General features: G+C 42.5%; 1 protein-coding gene across 1 annotated transcript in view; it reads right to left on the reverse strand.

Moving 5' to 3' along the window:
- Window positions 1-410: 410 nt before the first annotated feature.
- Window positions 411-27,342, reverse strand: part of LOC126278747 (muscle-specific protein 20-like) — a 164,113-nt gene continuing 137,181 nt past the window's right edge. The window contains exons 3-4 of the mRNA XM_049979027.1: window positions 4,267-4,387; window positions 411-1,071 (exon numbers count right to left, since the gene is read on the reverse strand). Coding sequence (XP_049834984.1) covers window positions 880-1,071; window positions 4,267-4,387 — 313 coding nt within the window. The 3' untranslated portion in view covers window positions 411-879. The remainder of the gene's footprint in view (window positions 1,072-4,266; window positions 4,388-27,342) is intronic.

Below are 27,342 nucleotides of genomic sequence, written 5' to 3' on the forward strand. Positions count from 1 at the left end.
ATGCGCTGTTGCCATTTTTCGGGGTGCACTCAGCCTCGTGGTGCCAATTGAGGAACTACTCAATCGAATAGTAGCGGCTTCGGTCAAAGAAAACTATCATAATGACCGGGAGAGCGGTGTGCTGACCACACGCTCCTCCTATCCATTTCCTCCACTGAGGATGACACGGCGGTCGGATGGTCCAGGTAGGCCACTCGTGGCCTGAAGACGGTGTGTGTGTGTGTGTGTGTGTGGGTGGGTGTGTGTGTTTATTAGAAGTTAGTATGTAGATGTAGCCTATTTAATGTAACATCTTACTATATTCCAGTGTTTGTCAAATATTCTCAAGAGATTATATATTACAAATTCTGAAAAATTAAGGAACAATAGGGTGAAACCAGCAACAAAAATAATACACAAGGAAAAAGATGTTCTTCCACTTGATTAACTCATTTTATTTCTGCTAACTGTTGCACAAAGTACTTTACATATTCGTTTACATGTATACATGTCAAAAATATTATTAATTGTTCGTAAATTTTCGAAAGTTTTTGAAGCGGGAAAGCAGGCGCGTTTGGTGTATCACAGGATAGTCGCACAATTGTTGACAATAAGGACTGAGCGAGAGTTGTAAATTATAAAGATAGACCCCATTACCTATAAGTGCTGAGCACAAAAATATGGAAGTGGCCGTGGGAGTTGTAGCAGGATTCAGACAGCGTGCAGGACGACTGAGAAAGTGTAAAGGAAACTGGAAAAATGGTTGCTTACGTAAATTTTACACGAGTGCGGAGAGATAGGGGGAGGGAGTGAAGATTAGCAAGGAGGAAAGTTGCAAGTGGAAGGGGTGGGAGTTGCGAGCGCGGTTGGAGTGGTGTGATGGGGCAGGCTGTGGCGGGCCTACTTGCCCAGCAGGATCTTGCGGGTGGCGCCGAAGTTCTGTCCAGCTTGAGTGGCGCCGCGGTTGGAGCCGGCCTGCAGGCCGATCACCGCCTCGCCGGCGCGCAGCTGCTCCTCCGTCCACTCGCGGCGGTTTTCCTCCGCGGGGCGTGGCCCCAGCCAGGGGCCCGGCCATTCGGGGTGCTTGTAAGCCTGCACAGCAAACCACACACCCCGAGTAAATAAGCGGCAGGCACAGGTTCTCAGCACCGGTGTAACGAATTATTAAGCTATAAGCATAGCGAACTGAACACGTTTGATTGACAAGGGTCGTTCAATAAGTAAAGCCCCACATTTTTTTTCTCAGAACATTCACTACTGGCCATTAAAATTGCTACACCAAGAAGAAATGTGGATGATAAACGGGTATTCATTGGACAAATATATGTGATTACATTTTCACGCCATTTGGGTGCATAGATCCTGAGAAATCAGTACCCAGAACAACCACCTCTGGCCGTAATAACGACATTGATACGCCTGGGCATTGAGTCAAACAGAGCTTGGATGGCGTGTACAGCTACAGCTGCCCATGCAGCTTCAACACGATACCACAGTTCATCAAGAGTAGTGACTGGCGTATTGTGACGAGCCAGCTCCTCGACCACCATTGACCAGACGTTTTCAATTGAAGAATGTACTGGCCAGGGCAGCAGTCGAACATTTTCTGTATCCAGAAAGGCCTGTACAGGAACTGCAACATGCGGTCTTGTCCTGCTGAAATGTAGGGTTTCGTAGGCACCGAATGAAAGATAGAACCACGGGCCGTAACACATCTGAAATGTAACGTCCACTGTTCAAAGTGCAGTCAATGCGAACAAGAGGTGACCGAGACGTGTAAGAAATGGCACCCCACACCATCACGCCCGGGGATACGCCAGTATGGCGATGACGAATACACGCTTTCAATGTGCGTTCACCGCGATGTCGCCAAACAAGGATGCGACCATCATGATGCTGTAAACAGAACCTGGATTCATCCGAAAAAATGACGTTTTGCCATTCGTGCACCCAGGTTCGTCGTTGAGTACCCCATCGCAGGCGCTCCTGTCTGCGATGCAGCGTCAAGGGTAACTGCAGCCATGGTCTCCGAGCTGATAGTCCATGCTGCTGCAAACGTCGTCGAACTGTTCGTGCAGATGGTTGTTGTCTTCCAAACGTCCCCATCTGTTGGCTCAGGGATCGAGACGTGGCTGCACGATCCGTTACAGCCATGCGGATAAGATGCCTGTCATCTCGACTGCTAGTGATACGAGGCCGTTGGGATCCTGCACGGCGTTCCGTAGTACCCTCCTGAACCCACCGATTTCATATTATGCTAACAGTCCTTGGATCTCGACCAACGCGAGCAGCAAGTTCGCGATACGATAAACCGCAATCGCGATAGGCTACAATCCGACCTTTATCAAAGTCGGAAACGTGATGGTACGCATTTCTCCTCCTTACACGAGGCATCACAACAACGTTTCACCAGGCAACACCGGTCAAGTGCTGTTTGTGTATGAGAAATCGGTTGGGAACTTTCCTCATGTCAGCACACTGTAGGTGTCGCCACCGGTGCCAACCTTGTGTGAATGCTCTGAAAAGCTAATCATTTGCATATGACAGCATCTTCTTCCTGTCGGTTAAATTTGTCTGTAGCACATCATCTTCGTGGTGTAGCAGCTTTAATGTCCAGTAGAGTATTTATTGTTAACAGTAAGAATTTGTGACACCATACATCTCCTATTTTTCTACTAGTCACCATCACTTTCTATGGCCGTGCGCCGACGTTGTGGAAGAGGATGTATTCCTCTGCTGGTAAAAACTCTTGTCCTGTACGCGTAGTGTGCCATACACTGCACACATACGTTTATAGATGTTCACTACGATTTCTTTTTCTGCACACAAGAATACAATAACAGAACGCTGCTTGTAACGTGAGCCGTATATAGACACCATTTGACGCTGTACTATGGCTCTGCTATCTACCAGAACGGTCCGAAACTTCACCGGCGCACAGAACAAGCATCAGATGTGAAGCACCAACAAGGACGTTTGTCTATGTATATTAATGGTTTTTTTTTAAATGTGGGGCATTACTTATTGAAGGACCCTCATACATTGACAGGTAATACAGGGTGTATCAAGAGAATCATCCGATTTAAAGAAAATCATAACTGCTATGTTATCTGAGATGTGTTGAGATATGTGCCTGAACAACGTACTGTTGCAAAGAGAAAACTCTCAAGTTTTACATGGTTCCCGCTAGATAGCAGCAGTTTGCGCCCACTTCAGTTCTAGTACAAATGGTGTCGGGACAACAGAAAGCGTTTTGCGTTCTGCGTTCTGTGCAGTGCGGATCAGTAATAACTGTTCAGCGTCACTTTCGTACGAGTATGGTGTGGATCCTCCGACAGCACGGAGCATTAGACGAAGCCATGAACAATTTCGAGAAAATGGTTATTTGTATAAAGGCAAATCGCTGGGCCGTCCCGAGTGTCTGACAGCCGTCGAATGCACACAATAGTTTCACAAGGAGTCCGCAGAAATCCGACAGCTTTCTGTAGAACGTTCGTCTCTGAAATGTTTGTCATTCTTCGAAAAGTTTGTGTTGAAAATGGTATACTAAAAACACGCTAAGATGGAGCCTAAACTTTTTTCAGACCGTCTCTTCTACTTGCAAACGCTCCGTTACTGCCGTCTAGGATTACAGTGTTTATTTGAAAGCTACTGACACTGTCGAGAGACAATGCATCTACGTAAAGTGTTTGTGCGCTATACTCACTGATAATATTGTTTCTGGCTGTAATTGCTGAAAGATAACACCTGAAAGTTATTTAATAATTTCCTTACGCACTATCATGTACCATGGCTCTTTATTTTACCTTCACGACACATGATGGATAATTGTGACATTTGCTTCACTCTGGTCACGGTGTTGTACCTCTATGGCACTGTAGCTCTTTGTTTCCAAGAGACAAAGAGAAGCTACTTTGTTAGATGCTGTAAATTGGACAAAAGCTGCTCCGAGTTTGCAGCAATGAGAAATCAGTCGAGTTTATGAGCTGGTGCTTAACATCATGTGAATATGGTACCTCTGATGGATATTTCTAAATGGTCGTCCCATGGATAATTTTTAATCAAGTCGTGTCCCTATAAAGGGATATGAGAAAAAATTCTGTAATACATGGAATTATCCTACATGTAATACAATGAGGTGAAATCCTTTTCGACATCTTATGTGTCAATCGTTAGAAAATTACAATTTTTTTGGCAACCATTGGGATGTTCGTTTACATACGTGGCGGACACCTGTATAATTCAAGGATGCAAGTATTTCGCAACATGAGCTGAGAACAGACTCACCGTTCTTCCAATGGCGTAAATAGTCGTGGTGACAGCCACGATGTTCTTCTTATCCCACAGGTCGACCGTCTGGAAGAGATCCACGTCTGGTACACCGTACTTCACGCACGCCTTGTGGAATCTGGAACAGAAAGAGACACTTTCTTAAACATCAGTATATTAAATGTGACACCTGAACAAATACGTGTAGAAAAAATCGCAGCAACGCAGAGAACTTGAAAAAGCAAAATAGCTGATCTCTAACCAAAACAGTAAAACCTACTGTAGGTTGCCGGTATATGAACTATTGCAAGTACAAATCATCTGGGTAACACCTAACAGTTTAGAAATTACACTGGCTCACAAAAAGGTGCTGTCCCTATAAGGGAAAGAGGTAGGGAAAGAAACTTCACAGGCGGAGAGTGTATGTGATGTTATTTCAGTGATTACAAAACCGAGATAAATTTTCAAGGAATTTGACAGTATGAGTCCACTTATGATTACGGCCTCGACGCTTGCACTAATTCGGCTGGCAAGCATGTCACAAAGTCGCTTTATTCTCCCCTGAGCCAAGCTGGCCTACAACTGTTGTTAAATGGTCGTAGATATCCTGGATGCTGGGCGCTGGGACTGAGTTCACTTGCTAGCAGGTCCCACACATGTTCCACCGGCGATAAATCTGGGAATCTTGCTGGCCACTAGAGTACCTCAACACCACGCAGACAGTTCATAGTCACACGTGCCATTTTTGGACGAGCATTCTCCTGTTGAAGAACAGCAACACGATACTGTCGCATGAGAGATGCACGTTGTCCGTGATGTATCGTTGTATCGTCACTACTAGCGCGTCACCCGAAGTCTTCCCCTATGGCTGCTCACACCGTGACAACAGGTGTAACGCATCTGTGCATCTCCAAAACACAGCAAGAACGGGACCTTTCCCCACCATACTCGCCGAAGAATGTCATTCATGGTAGTGCAGAACCCCGATTCATCGCTAAACACAATGTGATGTCATTCATTAGCGGTCCACGCTTTCCGCTCACGGCACCACTCCAAACGCAGACGTTTGTTTAGTGTTGTGAAAGACAACGCACGCATGGGTCGGTAATTTCGTAGTCCGTCTGCTGCTAGTATCCGACCAATAGTGCGGAATGACACAGAATGTTGTAGGGAGTCAATCACTTTTTCGATGGCACGCGCCACTGTAAAATGATTACGCTGTACGAGGTCTGTTCACTTATTGTGCATGGTCTCGTTCGAAATGTCCGCCCCGATAGCACACGAAACAATATGAGGGCAAGAACAAAATCGAACAAAAGCATACTGGTGTCAATTGGGATGCCCTGTGGGCGAACATTAACAGCAGTGTACTTCCGTCCTTGGTCAGGTCGACGTGGTACAAAACGGTCAACAACATTATCAGCACAAATGAGCGCCTGCGTGCGACTGGGCTAAGCGACACAGTCCATTGTCCAGATTGTCACCGAGTGGATACTGTTCTCCACAGATATACTTGCAGTCACCGCATGCGCAACTGGCAATGGGTTCGTCAAAAAATCTCCCTTATAACTAGGACTTCTGAAAATAACATACACACGAACTTACTGCACAGGCCAGACGTCAAATATTTTCCGCCAACTAAAAATAATGCCGTCATGTGGCTGTTGGGCCACTATACACGTCATGTGTTCAATCGGCTGACGGGCGACGATTACAGCGAATTTCTGTTACACATGGAAAGGGAATATATTAAAATTAGAAACTACGCGGAACACCGTCGCAAGTACGGTAATATGCTCCCTACTGCATTCAATCGAACAGGGATTGGACAGATGTTCGAGCTCTAAATCTTTCACCCGTTTATGTACCAAGCGAATAGTCTGGATCAAATCCCGTATTGATGCTTTCCTAAAAGAAAGAAAAAAAACTCAATGTTCCTTTACAGTCCATGTGAGTGGTGACGGGTACGGGGACGGCACCGTGGCCAGGCCTCGGACTAATTGAACCCTGACCTCCTTGCCGCCAACTGGCTGCTACGCTCGTCGCACGGCCATTGCAGTGGCTTCAGTACTTATACATAAAAAAGGAAGGAGAAAAAAAGGTGACTCAGATGGATAGAGCGTTTGCCATGTAAGCAGGAGATCCCAGGTTCGAGTGCCGGTCAGGACACACATAAAAAACTGGTCTGTTGGATTGATAATAGGTTGATATAGTTATGGTTCGATTCCAACTTCGGCCGATGATTGTTCATAGGGAGAGACAGAAACTAAAAAAAAGAAAAGAAAAGAAAAAGTTGGTAAAGCGGTGGACTGTAGTGAAGGATTCACAGTTATCCACAGGTCGCTGGTTCAAATCCGGCCCAGAGGACTGTTTTTCTAATCTCAGGAGCAAAGAGACTCCAGAGCATGCTCTGCTTGTAATACCTAACTGATAAGCATGGGGGGGAAAAAATAAGATAGCTGATTGGTCAGCATGACGGATTGCCGTCCTACGGGTCCGGGTTCGATTCCCGGCTGGGTTGGAGATTTTTTTTCCGCTCAGGGACTGGATGTTGTGTTGTCTTGACAATCATTTCATTCCCATCCGGCGCGCAGGTCGCCCAATGTGGCGTCGGATGTAATAAGACCTGCACCAAGGCGGCCGGACCTAGCCCGCAAGGGGCCTCCCGGCCAATGTCGCCAAACGTTCATTTCCATTTTGCTTTGAAATTCTCTCCGCCACAATTGATACACTGCTCCCAGCGCCGTTTCCACTTCCGCAATCAATGTCAGTACGCCTCTTGTTGGATCGTGCGAAGCGCCGTCTGCGAGTTGCCTTTCATCTCGTTCAAATGGCTCTAAGCACTATGAGACTTAACATCTGAGGTCATCAGTCCCCTAGACTTAGAACTACGTAAACCTAACTAACCTAAGGACATCACACACATCCATGCCTGAGGCACGATTCGAACCTGCGACCGTAGCAGCTGCGTGGCTCCGGACTAACGCAGCTAGAACCGCTCGGCTACCCCAGCCGCCTTTTATCTCGTCTATCGGTCCAAATCTTCGTCTTTTCAACGGGGTTTTCAACTGTTGAAATACAGAAAAGTCCGCAGGGGCCAGATCTGGAGAGTACCGAGGTTAAGGAGCACAGTGATTTCGTTTTTTGTGCAATAGTCACGCGCCAACTGCGATGATGTGCTTGTACATTATGATGATGCAAGAGCCGTGAATTATCTCGCCACATTTCAGGCCATTTCATATTTCCTTTCAGGCGTCGCAACATGTCCCGATAGTACCATCGATTAATATTTTTGTCTGTGGCACGAATTCATGACGAACTAATCCTTCGAAGTCAAAGAAAACTAAACTATTAGTATGGCTTTGACATTTGACATGACCTGACAAGCTTTTGTTGGTCTTGGACAACTTTTCCCGACACATTGTGAAGACCGAACCTTGGTCTCGGCATCATAACCATAGACCTACGTCCTCATCACCAGTTTGCGCGATCCAAAGGCTCTTTACAAACTACGAGGCGAAGGTCTTTCTAGTCTTGACTCGTGAACCGTGGCACGAACTTGGCGGCAACACGATGCATTCCAAGATGCTTTGTCAGGATTTCATGACATGACCCAACTGCAATGTTACATTCTTCTGCTATCTCTGGGATAGTCAGTCTTCGATTGGCACGCACAATCTCGTTGACGTTCCTGACACGAGCGTCGTCGGTAGACGTCGAAGGGCATCCTGAACGAGAGTCGTCTTTAACTTCAGTCCGACAATTTTTAAACAGCATGAATCATTCGCAACACAGAGTACGGCTTAAGCACTCATCATCGTAGGCTTCCTGTATCATTTGGTGTCTCTCTGTAAAAGTTTTCTCGAGTTTCACGCAAAATTTAATACAGACGCTTTACTCTTCAAACTCTGCCACACAGAAATTCGCAAACTGTGCGACACAGCGTTCTACTCAATTCAGCACTGAATGACAACCAACAGACGTACAACAATGAAACTTCCGGCAATTGGACATTAAACACGGACGTGTGCAGGGATGCCAACCGCATTTCGCTCCAACACACCACCGGCTTGAAATTACGAATGTTCCGGAATTTTTTTGAACAGACCTTGAACTTGGTGCATATTACGGCGGTCCTGTCTTGTGGTGGTCAGACGTGGTTGCCCGGAACCTTGGCGACAAATATGACTGCCCATGTGCTCCCATGCAGTACAACATAATGTAACTGTCACGTCCGAATGCCCCACGAATATGGATATTGCAAGATTCGACGAGCCGATGAAATGGAGATCCATGTTGACGCTTCTTTCAGACTCATGTCAGGTACTGATAACGCTTTCTTGCAGGAGTACGCGAAGTTTTCGTGTCTTTCACAGTGATCATACAACATCCGAAACTGTTCACGCCAATTAAATACCTGGTAAGAGCACAGAACACAAACAACACTAATGCGTTTTGGAAATCTTCATGATTAAATAACGCAGGAATCAGCCAAAATCCATCACCGCCAACCCAGTAGCACGTTGGTCTTCATCCTGCATGCATTACAAATACAATTCTTCGTGGCATTGATACTGGAAGTCCACGGTACATACCGGGAGACAAATACACTATGTGATCAAAAGTATCCGGACACCTCCAAAAACATACGCTTTTCATATTAAGTGCACTGTGCTGCCACCTACTGCCAGGTACTCCATATCAGCGAACTCAGTACTCATTAGACGTCATGAGAGGGCAGTATGTGGCGCTCAGCGGAGCCCGCGGACTTCGAACGTGGTCTGGTGTTTGGGTGTCACTTGTGTCCTAAGTCTGTAAGCGAGATTCCCACACTCCTAAACATCCACAGGTCCACTGTTTCCGATGTAATAGTGAAGTGGAAACGGATAGAGACACGTACAGCACAAAACCGTTCAGGCCGGCCTCGTCTGTTGACTGACAGAGACCGTCAAGCACCTCTTGCTTCCGACTGTTGAAGTGCAATTCGGGGATGGCGATTACATCTTTCAACACGACCGAGCGCCTGTTCAGAATGCACGGCCTGTGATGGTGTGGTTACACGACAATAACATCACTGTAATGGACCGGCCTGCACAGTATCCTGACCTGAATCCTACCTTTGGGATATTTTGGAACGCTGACTTCGTGCCAGGCCTCACCGACCGACATTCATACCTCTCCTCAGTGCAGCAGTCAGTGAAGAATGGGCTGTCATTCCCTAAGAAACCTTCCAGCACCTGATTGAACGTATGCCTGCGAGAGTGGAAGCTGTCATAAAACTAAGGGTGGCCAACACCATATTGAATTCCAGCATTACCGATGGAGGGCGCCGCGAACTTGTAAGTCAATTTCAGCCATGTGCCCGATACTTTTGGTACATAGTGTATCACGAACGTCCAGACACAGTTTATACCGCTTCCTCTAGCTTACGAAGAAGTTGTCACTCCTGTTTCCAAAAAGGGTAAAACAGTACATTAATGCAATTACAGACCGTTATCGACGAAACACGTGTGTTGCAGGATCCTGGAGCGTAGTACAAGCTCAAACGTTATGTTGTAATGAAAAGAAGCTGCTCTCAAAAACTGAACATAGATTCAAGAAGAACTTTTCGCATGGAACACGCCTTATGTTATTCATATACGACGCATGCTAACGGTAGAGGAGAGGAAGGTGAACACGTAGATGCATTTCCAAAACGCGTTCAAAAATGGTTCAAATGGCTCTGAGCACTATGGGACTTAACTTCTGACGTCATCAGTCCCCTAGAACTTAGAACTAATTAAACCTAACTAACCTAAGGACATCACACACATCCATGCCCGAGGCAGGATTCGAACCTGCGACCGTAGCGGTCGCGCGGTTCCAGACTGTACCGCCTAGAACCGCTCGGCCACTACGGCTGGCAAAACGCGTTCGCATCGTCGTCAATTACACAAGGTCTGATATTACACAGTATCCTCCTGGGCAGCTCAGACGATAACAGCACTGCCAGCAAAAGGCAAAGTTCTTGGTTCGATCTTCGTCTAACAAACAGTTGTAATCTGCCAGGAAGTTTCAGGTAGTAGACGTCACTGAAGAGTTATAGACTTTGATAAATGACCACAAATACAACTACAAGAAGACAACGGGGCACTTTTTAATACAAAATTAGAGTAAAACATTTTCAGTGGTAAAGTCTGGGTATGAACCCACAGACGACAGGACTCATAGGTTAGTAGAATTTGGCGTTAAGAACAACATGCTTGTCTGTAACACGTTCTTTCAGAAGAAACCTATAAAATGATACCATATGGATGTTGCAGAATGGTCCATTTGAAAGTCACAGGTGAATTGATCGGACGGGGTAACGAATATGAGTTTATATTTTATGTGGTATACGAAATAATACCAAAGTTTATGACGGATACATAATGTTTGTCTCGTATGATCAGATACACTTTCTGCTTGATTCATGGGAAGGTAAAATCACCGATACCAGTACTAACTGTACACGCTCATTGTCAGACAGGTTGCTACTTTTTTCAGTACCCGCGCAACTTTAGTTTACACTGAGTTACGGTGAAATGATCTGGGAGATTTGTTTCATTTGTCTTCTTCCAACACATACCATCTGGAGAAAGGCGGTCAGTCGTTTCATGGCAGTCCCCTTGTAAAACAATGCAGTATGTGTAAATGCAAGCCACCTGGCGAAGAACGTGTGAAATCTGTGGTTTTTTTTAAAAGTAAATTAATCAAAACTAAATTCCGCTGGTTACTGTTTTACGGGTACGCTTCAAATATTCTGTACCACATAACAGTTACGGATGTTCAATAGCGTCATTCTGTGACAAGACAGCATAGTTTTTGATTGAGTTCAATAAAATCAATACTAATAGTGCATGAAAAAGCAATGATTACACCTACGAGAGACTACCAAAGATATGGGTTTAACATCCCCATTTACAACTTGCAGAGCAGTGAGATAATCAGAACTACAGGGGCAGTCAGACAAAGGGATTCCATATCATCAAAAGCACATGTCTGAACGTCTTCGTTTTGATTGATTGCCTCTAGTGGAGGTACATTTCATTCGCAAGTTTGTAACCAGTCCTGAAACACACGAAAAAGTAAGCGGTACAAATTTTGAATGAAGTTACAGAACGTAATAAGAGTGCCTTTCAAAATCAACGGTCGTCTGGAAATGATGTCGGACTTTAATATTATTGTAGTTGATAAGTTTGTGTGATTAGGGTAGCTAAAGGCAACGACTGAGTGGACAGCAAAAGTAATAAAAAAGAGAACAGAAATGGCCTGGAGTGATTTTAGATTGCAAATTAGTTTCCAACCAGGAAACCCTCGGCTCTGTAAAGAATCGAACTCCCACGTATAAGACAGCTGCAAACTTCTGATTGTTTTAGAAATCAGTTAATATGTTAAATATTTGACGTTAAGCTGGATAGCGGAAAAGTTTAAAAAGGTCTGACATTATAAATACAGAGTAGGCAACTTGCGCAACGTTTTAAGCAAAAGGTAGTTTTTTACGTATCTCAGTGCTATTGATGTCATATCTACTCAATTACTTTTCGTACAGTGATATAATTTTGCAGTGGCATATCTGTATACTGTCTGCAAAATGTGTTGCGGATAGAATTAGTAGTAAAGAAGTAATAAATTAAATCATGCCTGATGCGGTAGTTTTATTGCATGAACAGAGAAAATGTAGTGAGTGACGAATTTTTTTCCTTTTGCCATTTTGTGGCGGAGTGGTTTTATAAAGGTTTGACATTAAATTTAAAGTTTGTTGGAAGTGCTCTCGTTATCAAATGCTGGATGAATGTAGTCAGGATATTTTGTGTGTAGTGAACTACGCTGCCTGAAGATATACGGGGTGATCAGCTTATAATGGTGTTGCATGGTAGGGTCTGCTGAGAAATAATTGTTCGTAAAAACAATCCATACGTTGCACCGTTTCCGAGTTATTTAGCATCGAAGTTAGCCAGTGAGGTAGTTACGCGCGCAAATTCAAGCAGCCTAACAGAGACATCGTTGCCAAACTTGTTCTTCCTTTCGTTTTCTCAAATTGAACAAACGTAGCGTTTGCTCACTTCTGAAAACGGCACATTTTTAACTGATAATGAGCGTTTTAACAAGTGGTAACTTACGGACCCACGTACAGCCAGTTCCATAAAGAAGTGTATGCCATAATTTTAAATGTAACATCCGCAGCGACATCTTTGGTAATAGTCTCGAATCTGTAATCAATGTGCTTTTACACAGTGTATAGAAAACCAGTGTGAGATTTGAAGGTTTGTTTTGTCGGTTGCAGTTTAAAATGAGTGCAAAATATCTGAATATTTATATATTTATCAAAAATTCCTTCTGAGGTCCGTTAAGAAGCTATTTGATTCGAACTTGGCAAACTGGGTGCTTCAAGAGGACAATGATCCGAAACATCGAAGCCGCCGCTGTACAGCGTGAAAACAAAACAATGGGGAGTCCACGATGGATTGGCCTGCAATGTCTCCGGAAGCAAATCCTATCGAAAATGTTTGGTCGTATATTAAAATGAAGCTTATAGGAAAGCCGATACATACTTTGAAGCAGCTGTCATATCAAATCAGGACGATACGGAAATCGTTACCGACAGAGTATACAGAAAATCTCGTGAAAAGCATACCAAAAGGGTGCCAGGCCATAATCGATAATGGCGGGGATTCGATTAACTATTTGGTAATTGTGCAATTAGTAATAGCATGTATTTTCATGTAAATATATATTTATAATAGTGCCTTCTATGGTTCAAATGGCTCTGAGCACTATGCTACCTAACTTCTGAGTCATCAGTGGCCTAGAACTTAGAACTAATTAAGCCTAACTAACCTAAGGACGTCACACACATCCATGCCCGAAGCACAATTCGAACCTGCGACTGTAGCGGTCACTCGGTTCCAGACTGTACGGCCTAGAACCGCACGGCCACTCCGGCCGGCAGTGCCTTCTATTTCATGCAGATAATGGCGTACACTTTCTTGTGGAACTGACTGTATGTCTGTGCATTACCGCATGTTAGCGCGTGCAAGTGTCTGAATTTTCGCGCGCAGCGACCTTTTTGGTTAACATCAATGTTAATTAAATCGGAAACGGCGCAACATATCATACTTTTTCTTAACAAGTACTTTTCAGCCGAACCTACAAGCTTTTCAGGCGGCTTGTGACCAGCCTTATACACAGCTTCTAACAGTAATAGTTGTCTCTCTGCGTTAAATCTTTAACTCAGTATCATTCCTCTTAAAGAATAGATTATTACAGCATTTTAAATTTTTAATGTCGATCTGTATATATATGAAATACTGAAAACCAATTTTTTGTTGCTCCTGCAAACTGCTAGATAGTTAGCTTACGAATGGGACTGTGGACCATGAACCATGCACCGGGTTTGCCGTTTAATAATAAAGATGTGGTTAAAATCGAAAATTTAGATTTAATAGTTCTGATTTATGGAAATCTGAGGACTGCTGAGAGAGATGTAGAAACGTGTACGTGGGGGATTACTTTGAATTTTCTTAATTACTAAGCGAAGTAACAGACTTATCAGTGAACAGACCGAAGTGGAAGACGTGATTATGAGTGCAATGAAAACGAAATGGAGTTGGGTGGGGACATATAGTCACGCAGATGTACAAAGGAAGTTACGTTTTGTGTTAAAAGAGAGAAGACGGAGACGATGATCTGATGTGATGGATAGTGGGTAAATGACATTAGGTGCCATGCAGGAGCAAGATGGATGCATTTAGTTATGAAGAACGTGATGCACGCACGCATGGACTCGCTCCTCTGCCGAGGAGTTGGATGACTGTCATGAGACAATTCAAAACAGGGAAGATTCTATTTAACATGCTGCAATAAAATAGAATTGGAAGGGTTGAAGAGAAGCGGTAACGAAATTGAATAATTTTTTGACGTCCAGTTAAAAGGAAAGAGGTAACGAAACTGAATAGGTTTTTTGTTGTCCAGCTGATTGATTGAGTATGGAAAGGGGAACTGACTGACTGACCGCTTGCGCTTGCGCACGTGCTGCTCGCCAAAGCTTCGCTACCAGGGAACCAGCCGTCCGCAGGAGGTATTACAGGCTCTGCTGCAGGCACTCAGCCACTCCACCTCCGCTACACGGCTGCCTTCCTAGTAGCCTGCGATGCGCCATGCGCTCTCTGCGTTCTATTTGGTGACTACGCGCAAAGCTCTCTGGGCGGGTTGTTTGATTTCTCTTGCCCGTTCGCCTGTGCGCCAGTACCTGCTACTAATCAATTTCTTTCTTCGATCCATATCTTGAAACGAGGGCGAGCTGTTTTCGGTGTTCACGAAATATTCTTTCTCTGTATGGATTGCACGATAGTAGTTATTTTTATCTGCTGAATACTAAAAAGCAAATGTAGTGTGATTTTACTGGAACATATAGTTTTTTTAGCTGCATTCGTATACTGCGCAGAATGGAAATACACAAACTTTAGGAACATCATTTTTGATGACTAAAATGTCGACACTGGCTGAATTTAATTTGTTTTATTTTTATTATGCCGGACGGGTATGGGAACCATACACCCATCTTCCGCGGCACATTGTAAGTAGTTACGTCACATGAACAGTCTTCAAGACATCTGTCTCGGTGCATGTCTCATCTTATTAAAAACAAACTGTACACAACCACACGAACGTCCACAGAATAACCGAGGTTATACAGATGTTTTGTACAATAAAAGACTGTTTTTTATTTATTTCAAAAAATGGCTCTGAGCACTATGGGACTTAACATCTGAGGTCATCAGTATCCTAGAACTTAGAACTACTAAAACCTAACTAACCTAAGGACATCACACACATCCATGCCCGAGGCAGGATTCGAACCTGCGATCGTAGCGGTCACGCGGTTCCAGACCGAAGCGCCTAGAACCGCTCGGCCACACCGGCCGGTGGTCTTCTGGAACTCTGAAGATATTATTCTGTTTGATGTCCTCTCTGAGGGTGCAATAATCAACCTAAAATGTGTTGTGCTGCTCTTGGGACATTGAAGCGCCTTCAGTGAATCCGTCGCCTTCTCCGTGACAACGAAAGGCCTCCCACACGCCTGCGAACTCGAGAGGACCTCACAGAACTAGATTGGACTGTTCTTCCTCGTCCACCCTATAGCCCTTGTCTCGTGGATTATGAAGAGGTTATTGATGCAGCAAAAAGTCTGCTCCGACGACGGCCAGTAGAGTGGCATTAGGCCGTCGCTTTCAACCTTAGGTTATGCTGAAAAACAGGATTTTATAGCCAAAGAGTGGGGAACAAAATGGCGTTTTGTTCATACAGTAGTATCGTATGAACAAAGACCACAAGCAAAACAGCAGGTACAAACCTTTCTGAGCGGATACGTTAGTACACTACAAGCAAAGACCACAAGGACAACAACAGCTTTCAACCTCCCGAGGGAAATCACAAACTCAGCTGAATGGCACGTAAACACACCGTTAGTAGGCATGTATCATCAGGTGATCGGTGGCTGAAATACTTAATACCCTGGTCAGCGGCATGTTGTGGTATTTTGCGTGTAGCGCGAAAACGGTACGTACAAGTCCTCAACATCTATAAAGGGAATTTAGCTACACCCCGTACACGAAATCTATATGTCGTCACTCTTACCGACTTGATGCCGTTGCGCTGATATCTTGATCATTTTCGTATCAAAGCAAGTAACATACTCCATGTCAGTCTGAAGTTTGTTGCATAGCGTTTCATGATGTTGTAATTTTACTGGCCAGCTTTATATTTGACATGATTTGGTAATGGCCGGATGTGAAGCCCAGACATAAGAGACTCATAACTGGAGATACTGCTCACATCCATATTCAATTGCCAGCAGAAATAAATGTTATACATCAGGATGTCTTTACGAGAACTATAGTTCACCACACGTGATTTGTATCTCGCATAGTTCCTGCAGTTCTCTTTCCGTTGTCCCGTGAGGTATTTAAAGGTGTCTATGAATAGGATAACGAGCAGGCAGTCAGATAACGTAACGTAAGCCAGAATCGGCGCCATACAGCACCTAAAAGCTACAATCTGACTGATAAACGCCAGACAGTACAGCAAGCCGTGCTACAAATTTCTCGATGGGTTGGTTCTTAGCTCGGGGGAATGCAAGGCCTTAGCGCGCCCAACAGAACACTGCGGTATTCCAATCCACCTCCATTATGTTACTCAACCAGCCTTTAATGCCGACACTGACATTTCTTTAACTTCTGCCAGGTCAGTCTTTCTACTACGAAACATTGCTATCTGTACGTACTGCACGACACATAGTTCAATTACAATGCCCTGAGTATCACTTCCTCGTCACGGGATAACAAGACGTGAACAAATCAAAACGCACATCTACATTCTCTTTTACACGCTATGTACATTACTACAGTATACGTAAATTCACTTGTATATCAGTTTTGGCAGTATATTCCTCTGGATGGCGTGGCACATGAGGATTTCGATGATGCCTCTCATGCCTGGCTTGAGGGGGGCAGGAGGGGGGAGAGAGGGAGGCAGGGGGAGGGAAACTAACTCATTACAGCATAAGCAGTAATTTAAATCTTGGGTTCATCTGTCTCTTAAGGTAATGACATTGTTCGACGTTTTACGTCAACACAACACTTCCAAATGTAGCTGAATGTTTTTTCGTTAATTTATCACTTAAATCGTATTTTTCTCAAACTGTATGTGAAATATTCTTTCATCTACAGGATTGTCATTTTTAAATTGGTAATTTAAGTGCCGTTATTTGTCATCGCACAACTAAAATAATGCTTATTTTATTATCACCGATCACAAATTCTACTTGACAAATAAATCGATCTGTCTCCTTCCTCTCATCCCAAGTGCCTATCCAGAAAAAGGTAGATGTATTTGTTCGGCTTGCGCGGAACCAATGCAGCAATTTATTAAAATTCGAAGTTGTCAGCTGGCATCCTTCCACTGTTGTTCAACCCTAACATATTAACTAGCGCAAGGAACTCGTTTGGCGTGCATCGTTGAACGCAATTAAACTAAATTATACGCTAGAGAAGAGCTAGTTGTAAGTCATTAACTGTACAGAGGTGACTGATAAGCGACTGTGTAAGAGACACTTTTGTTGTAACATTTAGAAGCTACAGTTACACCAGCAAATACAATTGTAGATTTCGCCAGGCAGCTGTCATAATGTCTGTGGCGATGTGCTGTTACAGTCACAAGAAACTTATCTTCCTCCTTTGATGGGGACGGCGTGGCGACAAAAGTTACACTTTTGTAACAACCACGGATAACCTCCAAGGCTGTCTCTCGCATTACGATATGAAACGTTGCAGAGAAACATGTCTTGGGTCACGGTCCAGTGCCCAAAAAACCAATATGATCATTTAAGACTCTAAATATGAATGTTTTGTGTGTGTGGAGCGTTTTAGTAGATGTGGGCCATACGTTAGGATTCAATGCCGTAAAACACTATTTTCGATTTACATACGAGGGGTAAAAGAAAAGAAGAAAAAACAATGTTTCCGGCTCGTGGCTCTTAAGTTGGAAAACCGTGGCGAGATATGTTTGACAAGAGTCTGAAGCCTGCAGTGTGCACTATTTTTATAGCTTCCGACGGCCGTACAGCGACCCTAAGCGGGAGAACAAAAGAACTTGTTTTTAACTACGCCATCAAAAAGCTACAGCCCTCTGGCCCATTTATAAAGGCTTGCGTCTTGTTATTTCAAAACAGAATTTATCGAGCGTTATTCTGCTTTGTTCGTTATTTGTATTTCAAGTTGTATTATTTTTGATATTACTTAGGTCACTTATATATTTTGAAATTCGCTCGTTGTGCCCAAGTTTTAGAGCTTCTTGTTATTTTAGCTTTAACCACAATCATCTCTGTTTTCTGTAACGGCGTTCGTGACACGTCGTCTTAGCGCCCTAAAACCGTAATAATTTTATCGTCATTATCAGTCACTAGTTGTAAACCAGTAAATCCCCACTCCCGACTCTTTAAAGAATCGGTCTCCCATGTACAAACAACTTCAATCGCCTGATTAGTTTACAAAGAAATTAATGTAATTTGGGGAACAAACGCACAAAATATGAACACGATTTTCAAACTCCAGAAAAGAGCCTTAAGAATAGTAACCAAAAATACTAGTCGAGCTCATTGTGAAGATCTGTTCAAAACACTGGGGATTTTAACTGCTCCATGTGAATACATTTACCAGTTACTTGTACATATCAAAAATAACATTGGTAATTACTGCACAAACAGCTCTGTCCATGACCACGCGACAAGAGAAAGACTAAGCTTACATTTACCAAAAAAAAAAAAAAAAAAAAAAACATAAAATTCAAAACAGCACTTTCTACCAAGTAGTAAAACTGTACAATAAATTACCCAATGAGATTAAAGAAATTGCAAAAATATACTTATTTAAAAAGGCAGCTAAAAAGTACGTGTTATGCAATACATTTTATGCATTGAAGAATTACTTAGATAAAACAGTGTAGCGGTTTGATAAAAATGTTATACAAATAAACAATAATAATAATGATCATAAAACATCCAACATTCCACACAACACCCTCACTTTATGTTTTTTTGTTCTTTTTTTCCTTTCTAGAAATATTTACCCCCAAGTTATGCATAGCACAATACTAACACCTCTTTCACTTTCTGAGCTCAACATCTCACTCATTATGGAGAGATTTTGATTCAGTTTTTCAGGATAGCAAATGGGAAGTTTCGGCACAGAAAATGCCCCAGAGATCACCAGTGTGTCAGTGTGTGTGCACGCGCGCGCGCGCGCGCGCGCGCGCGCGTGTTTGTGTGTGTGTGTGTGTGTGTGTGTGTGTGTGTGTGTGTGTGTGGTGAGTGAAGTGTTATGAAACAATGTGCGTATAGTGTGTGCAGTGACTGATAGTTAGATAAGAGTGAACAGCGTGGCATTACATTATTTAATAAGTAATCTGTAAAAAAAAAGTGTTGTATACCAGGAGTAAATCTAATGATTATCTCTAAGTAGAAGTCTGTAAATACATGTGAATACGAATTAGCTTATTTTAAATTGGAGTAAACTTGTAAATACTTTGTCATGTCCCATATCGTTGCAGGGAGATCTATGGATGAATAAAGCTACTACAACTAATGTGTGACGCTAAGCATGTAAGTGAGTAAAGTTTAGAAAATTATGTCTGACGTCTGGTGGAAGGCACAAAAGGCTCTCATTCTCAAATACTGGATCAATACCCCGTGACCATTAATAAAGCCAACAAACTGCAGGGACGGATTCCTAATTGGAAATGGAGGAAACAAGAATCAATGAACATGTGTCCAGAAATGCATCACTGCAACAGCAGATGGTCCTGAAAATGAAAGTTCCTCTGACCACGTGCCTTGTGTTCGTTGTGTGTTGCAGGCTGTGTGGTTCACGCCACGTACTGTTAAAGGGACATCATCGTGAAAATAATAAAAAGTTCTTAAAAAATTTTCTTCGTATAGATAAGAGCATTTCATGCTGATTACAAAAATGTATAGTTTATGGGCATTATTTTCCGTTCGTTCTAAAATTGAGGTTGAACGTAAAGTTGCACAGGGGCCATGTCGATCTGTCAGTTTTAAGTGCGTCAGAATACATGATGCATTATTTTGTTCTTCCGCTTTTTCCATCGTTAGTTACTGATCGTTAATACAGGTGTATTCTAGAAGGCACTGACCCCGGAACCAAAGTACAAGGATATCTAGAAGGCTATGGTTCGAATGTAAACAAAGATCTGAGAATATAAGACTTCTGAATTTCGTATGTGTGTAGTTTTGTAGTTATTGCGTGTTGTTCTGTTTCTGTGTGTGTGTGTTTCCTGTGCTACAAATGCCGAGAGTAAAGAAATTTAGCCCCAAACGACAGTTTCGCGGCAAACGGTTCCAAACACTACCAAATAATAGACATCAGTTGCTTCAAAAGTCGCCCACGGAAACTGTGTCTACAGGCAGCGGTTCTAGAGGTAAACGTTCGCTTTCTGAGTGTATTAAACAAGCCTAGTAGTATTGTGAGCAGCAATAACGACGGAAATGTTGTTTTGAACCCAAATATGCTGTCAAGACTTCTGAAGAGTGCTCTGAAATGTAAGTACTGAATTGTGAAGGTAGGACATTGCAGCAAGGAAGGGTACTTCAAGTCGGTTAGTGATTGCCTCTACCTCGTGTAAGATGCACAGTGATACTATGACATCTCCAGTAACTGATAGTCGAGACTGTTGTTGTGGCCTTCAGTCCTGAGACTGGTTTGATGCAGCTCTCCATGCTACTCTATCATGTGCAAGCTTCATCCTCTCCCAGTACTTACTGCAACCTACATCCTTCTGAATCTCCTTAGTTTATTCATCTCTTGGTCTTCCTCTGCGATTTTTACCCTCCACGCTGCCCTCTAATACCAAATTGGTGATCCTTTGATGCCTCAGAAAATGTCCTACCAACCGGTCCCTTCTTCTTGCCAAACTGTGCCGCAAACTCCTCTTCTCCTCAATTCTATTCAATATCTCCTCATTAGTTATGTGATGTACCCATCTAATCTTCAACATTCTTCTGTAGCACCACATTTCGAAAGCTTCTATTCTCTTCTTGTCCAAACTATTTATCGTCCATGTTTCACTTTCATACATGGCTACACTCCATACAAATACTTTCAGAAACGACTTCCTGACACTTAAATCTATACCTGATGTTAACAAATTTCTCTTCTTCAGAAATGCTTTCCTTGCCATTGCCAGTCTACATTTTATATCCTCTCTACTTCGATCATCATCAGTTATTTTGCTCCCCAAAGCAAAACTCATTTATTACTTTAAGTGTCTCATTTCCTAATCTAATTCCCTCAGCATCACCCGACTTAATTCGACTACATTCGATTATCCTCGTTTTGCTTTTGTTGATGTTCATCTTATATCCTCCTTTCAAGACACTGTCCATTCCGTTCAGCTGCCTTTTCAGGTCCTTTGCTGTCTCTGACAGAATTACGATGTCATCGGCGAACCTCAAATTTTTTATTTCTTCTCCATGGACTTTAATACCTACTCCGAATTTTTCTTTTGTTTCCTTTACTGCTTGCTCAATATACAGATTGAATAACATCGGGGAGAGGCTACAACCCTGTCTCACTCCCTTTCCAACCATTGCTCCCCTTTCATGCCCCTCGACTCTTATAACTGCCATCTGATTTCTGTACAAATTGAAAATAGCCTTTCGCTCACTGTATTCTACCCCTGCCACCTTCAAAATTTGAAAGAGAGTATTCCAGTCAACATTGTCAAAAGCTTTCTCTAATCTACAAATGCTAGAAAAGTAGGTTTGCCTTTCCTTAATCTGTCTTGTAAGATAAGTCGTAGGGTCAGTATTGCCTCACGTGTTCCAACATTTCTGCGGAATCCAAACTGATCTTCGCCGAGGTCGGCATCTACCAGTTTTTCCATTCGTCTATAAAGAATTCGCGTTAGTATTTTGCAACTGTCACTTATTAAACTGATAGTTCAGTAATTATCACATATGTCAACCTGCTTTTTTTGGGATTGGAATTATTACATTCTTCTTGAAGTCTGAGGGTATTTCACCTGTCTCATACATCTTGCTCACCAGATGGTAGAGTTTTGTCAGGACTGGCTCTCCCAAGGCTGTCAGTAGCTCTAATGGAATGTTGTCTACTCCTGGGGCCTTGTTTCGACTTAGGTCTTTCAGTGCTCTGTCAAACTCTTCACGCAGTATCATACCTCCCATTTCATCTTCATCTACATCCTCTTCCATTTCCATAATATTGTCCTGAAGTACATCGCCCTTGTATAGACACTGTATATACTCCATCCATCTTTCTGCTTTCCCTTCTTTGCTTAGAACTGGGTTTCCATCTGAGCTCTTGATATCCATACAAGTGGTTTTCTTTTCTCCAAAGGTCTCTTTAATTTTTCCTGTAGGCAGTATCTATCTCACCCCTAGTGAGATAAGCCTCTACATCCTTACATTGTCCTCTAGCCATCCTTGCTTAGCCAATTTGCGCTTCCTGTCGATCTCATTTTTGAGGCGTCTGTATTCCTTTTTGCCTGCTTCATTTACTGCATTTTTATATTTTCTCCTTTCATCAATTAAATTCAATATTTCTTCTGTTACCCAGGGATTTCTAGCAGCCCTCGTCTTTTTACCTACTTGATCCTCTGCTGCCGTCACTACTTCATCCCTCAGAGTTACCCATTCTTCTTCTACTGTGTTTCTTTCCCCCATTCCTGTCAATTGTTCCGCTATACTCTCTTTGAAACTATGTACAACCTCTGGTTCTTTCAGCTTATCCAGATCCCATGTCCTTAAATTCCACTTTTTTGCAGTTTCTTCAGTTTTAATCTACAGGTCATAACCAATAGATTGTGGTCAGAGTCCACATCTGCCCCTGGAAATGTCTTACAATTTAAAACCTGGTTCCTAAATCGCTGTCTTACCATTATATAATATATCTGATACCTTCTAGTATCTCCAGGATTCTTCCATGTATACAACCTTAGTGTAAATATTCAGCTTGCTTGTGCAACGCGATGTATTGGAAGGGGAAAGAGAGCTGTCCAGACTTTCTGTGCAGTGATCGATTTGCCTCCACCTCCACTGAGGTTTGACAGATACAAAAATTAGCGAGGTGGCGCAGTGGTTAGGCACTGGTCTTGCATTCTGGAGGTCGACAGTTCAATCGCGCGTCAGGCCATCCTGGTTCAGGTTTTCCGTGATTTCCCTAAATCGCTCGAGGCAAATGCCGGAACGGTTCTTTGAAAGGACACGGCCGACTTCCTTCCCCGTCCTTCCCATATCCGATGAGACCGATGACCTGGATGTCTGGTCTCCTTCCCCAAAGAACCCAACCCCAACACCAACTAAATTAATACATAATGCTTATAGTGATGCAAGTGAATATTCAATGAAAAGAGCAGCAGAAGAAGCAGTAGACGTATCTGAGAATACAGGCATTGTAGCAGCATTTGATGGATCTTAGCAGACAGGAGGTCACACTTCTCTGAATGGGGTTATAAGTGCCACATTTATTGAAACTGGTAAGATTATGAATGTCTAAATTGCACTGCCAGGGTTGCTCAAGTAAATTTATTGGCACCCATGTTTACGTAAACAACTCTGATGACCAAGGTTAAAAGATGGAAACGAAGGAAGATCTAAACATTTTTACAAGATCGGAGGTTGGTCGTGGTGTGAGGTACGTAGGCTACCTTGGGGATGGAGACTGTAAAAGACACACTACTGTTGTTAATGACAGACCATATGGGAGCAATCTGATAGGAATGCTTGAATGCGTTGGGCATGTACAAAAAGGAATGGGAGTTCTGCTGAGAAAATTATGTGTAAAGACGTCAATGGAAAAAACTCTGATGGAAAACCCTTAGGTGGTCCAGGTCGTCTTACAAAAAGTGAAATTGATTCTCCGACTCAGTATTATGGACGAGCAATAAGGAGAAACGTAGGAGATTTGGAGAACATGAGAAGAGCTGTTTGGGCAACATGCTTTCACAGAGTGTCAACAGATGAAACCCGATAGCATTGTTTGTGTCCGTAACGGGATGATGTGTCGTGCAGGTACTGGTTGAGCAATGCTACAGGCATACAATATACCCACAAGCATTCCTTATCACTTGCTGTAATGGAGGAAATTAGGTCTATGCAGGGTGAGGCAGCTAAGTCGTAACACCCCTTGTATCTTCCTAACCGTAATAGATACAAAGATACCGTTTGGACAGTGAATTGCAGGGACAGGGCCTACTTGAATACATCACATCTCATGGTTTTGCTATTTTTTTATTACAGAGATATGAGGCCATCTTTGGTTTTTTTAATGGAACCCTATGTTAACTTTTAGCGTAACTTGGTAGGCTTAAAAATACGGTTTCAAAGATGTGTATATCATAATATTTAGGCGAATAGTTTTTGAGACACAGACATGTCCTCGTATCGTGTTCATCATTCGAGGCGGCGTTGTCCAATGCGACCTTTCCCGTGTTGTAGAATACATGGTTAACGTCGCGAGTCCATCCTTACACAAACACGCTCATTTACCACAATAGTAATACATACTGCGATATTTTGCGCAAAAATTAACTCATGATGTCGTGCAAATATTATTCAGTTATTTGACAACTGTGATACCAAAATGGCAGACAACATACAGTGTTAAAAGTCTACAAGATGTTAATATATTTTAAGTAATAGAAATACAAATGTAAATGAGGAGGCCCTTATTGGTCACAATTTTTACGTACGTATTTGTTTTTTATTTAAAAATATTTACTATTGATCACAATACGAAGCAACAAATACTCACAAAGATGGGGGGGGGGGGGGGGGGGGGAAATTGTACACCGAAACCAAGGGGTGAATACAGTAAGTAGGTTCAGCTGGATTTATGTTGTAGCAGTTATGCACAGATGAATAGGCTTGTGCAGGATACACTAGCATGGAGAGCTGCATCGAACCAGTCTTATGACAGAAAAGCGCAACAACTATATCGCTTAGGCTCAGCTGAAAATTGAAGTCCATCAGTTTTGTTTTCGTGGCATTCGTCACTTAAAATCGACACAAGTTAGGGCGTTAACTTTGTCACTCCATAGTTTTAAGGAAATCAGCCCTGAATTTTACCATGCTAATGACAGTAACTAATAGACAAGCCACTCTAGTGTCAAATCATGCCCCGTATTTGTGGCCTAGCGTTCAAGAGCGCTTTAAGATTTCCAGGACATTCTTTTATACAAGTGAAAGGGTCATAATTCGTTAGTACACATTAATAATTGATATACCGGCAAAGGAAATCGTGAATGTTACCAAATTCGCTTCTGATTCCTTCATCATTTAATATTTACTTCGTTTCAACTTCATATTTATAATCAACATGAATTTGCGTGTCGTAATAAACCTAATTTAGTTTATCCCGTAACGCTGATTTTAGCTAAAATGTTGTGAGCGTCACATACGCATATGATCGTTATTTTTTATTATTAATTATTATATAGCCTGCTAATAAAGCGCAGGCTAAACTTGAAGATCATCTGCGAGTTGCTACAATACGCCAAAGCAATACTATATCTGCAACAATTAACATATCTGTCGGCGATATTTGCTGCTGTCTTGTTGCATCTGTGCTAGTAGCCTTCCCACTCAGTGGCAAGTCTTTCTGAATTTATAAAAATTACCTGTAGGTTGAGACATTTGAACACAGATTAAAAAATAAGTATACAGACGACATATGGTATTTGTATATATTGTATTTATATAGTACTTAAAATCTGAAGAATAAAGCAACAAGTTACGCTATGCTATGTGGTCCCACATAAATCACCGGCTTGCTAAGCTTTATATACTGTGTACAGAGCAGTACGCCATAAATCTACTTGACAATGTCTCTCTGCGAATCAGGTTTATTGCTTTGTGTATGAAATAACATCCAATCAAATCCCATTTTACGTAAGAGATGTCGCACAGTTAGAAACTACACTGAGGTGACAAAGTCATGGCATGTATGCACATATACTGATGGCGGCAGTATCGCATACACAAGGTATAAAGGGTAGTGCATTGGCGGAGCTGTCATTTGTACTCAGTTGATTCATGTGAAAAAGTTGCCGGCATGATTTTGGGCACACGACAGGAATATAAGGCACATATGGGTCAATACTACATTTCTCCCCTCCTGTGGAGGTTGTCCACTGTCATAACTTGCAAATGTGTTCAACATCATTTTCTGGCCCCTTTGGATTACTGTACTGTTCACCTGTCGTTGCACTCTTGAAATGGCCACTTAACCAATTTTTTTTTACTTGACACTTAGCTGATGAGTATAAATTCGTTATTGTTTGACTTTAGCTAGTCAAATATTCTGACCAGGTTTTAGGTACTGTGATATTTAGACCCATGCAGACAGTTCCCAACTCACTAAGGTCATTATACAGAATATGATGACACAGGATGATGTACTTAAGATCCTGATACTCATTATACGTTACTACATCCTTAATGCAACCTTGAGAATGGTTTGACATGGTTATTGGTGGTACCCTTAGTCACAGGGATGGTATACCTTTCATTTTGAGGTTTATGTTCGGACTTATAGGCGGCCTCCTATTTTTTTTCTTTTTTTTTCTTTTTATTCGTTCGATTCCACTTGGTATAATCCTACATAATTGTATAGAACTTATATGTAGGCAAGGTAGACATTTTTTGATATACAGGGATCGAGAATCTCCTTTGTCACTATGACTATATGAGGCAGCATTAATCCACTCAACTCAGTGTGAGGTGGTCTTACATAAGTGTTTTAACGTAGTGTCTACGGTACCAGGTGTTTGATAATTTTTGTAGTATGATTGCATTGGTTTAATTCGTGATGCAATTGGGTTTTAAGACAAACTTTTTTATGCTTCTTATCGTTAATATTGCGGCAGCTATTTATCATACCACAAATAACACGACCTCGGCTACATATTCGTAACTTATGTATTCTTACATGGTTATGTCACATTTTATTGTATTCTAATTTATTTTATTATTTGTTTATATTAGTTAATTATTTTTTTAAATAAAAAAATTCTTCTATTGGACATATGATTGTATGCAGTACATTTGATTGTTATGTTGCATGGCCTGTAACAACTGTGTGATACGGATTTATGAATAATAGCGTATACATATGTTCATCTATTATGCTATATTCGAGTAAAACAGTGAAAACTATTAACAACAGCATGACGTAGGAAGAAGCATATTTGCCCTAATGTTACATATACACTCCTGGAAATGGAAAACAGAACACATTGACACCGGTGTGTCAGACCCACCATACTTGCTCCGGACACTGCGAGAGGGCTGTACAAGCAATGATCACACGCACGGCACAGCGGACACACCAGGAACCGCGGTTTGGCCGTCGAATGGCGCTAGCTGCGCAGCATTTGTGCACCGCCGCCGTCAGTGTCAGCCAGTTAGCCGTGGCATACGGAGCTCCATCGCAGTCTTTAACACTGGTAGCATGCCGCGACAGCGTGGACGTGAACCGTATG

Source organism: Schistocerca gregaria, chromosome 1, assembly GCF_023897955.1.
Source record: "Schistocerca gregaria isolate iqSchGreg1 chromosome 1, iqSchGreg1.2, whole genome shotgun sequence".
NCBI classification, from domain to species: domain Eukaryota; kingdom Metazoa; phylum Arthropoda; class Insecta; order Orthoptera; family Acrididae; genus Schistocerca; species Schistocerca gregaria.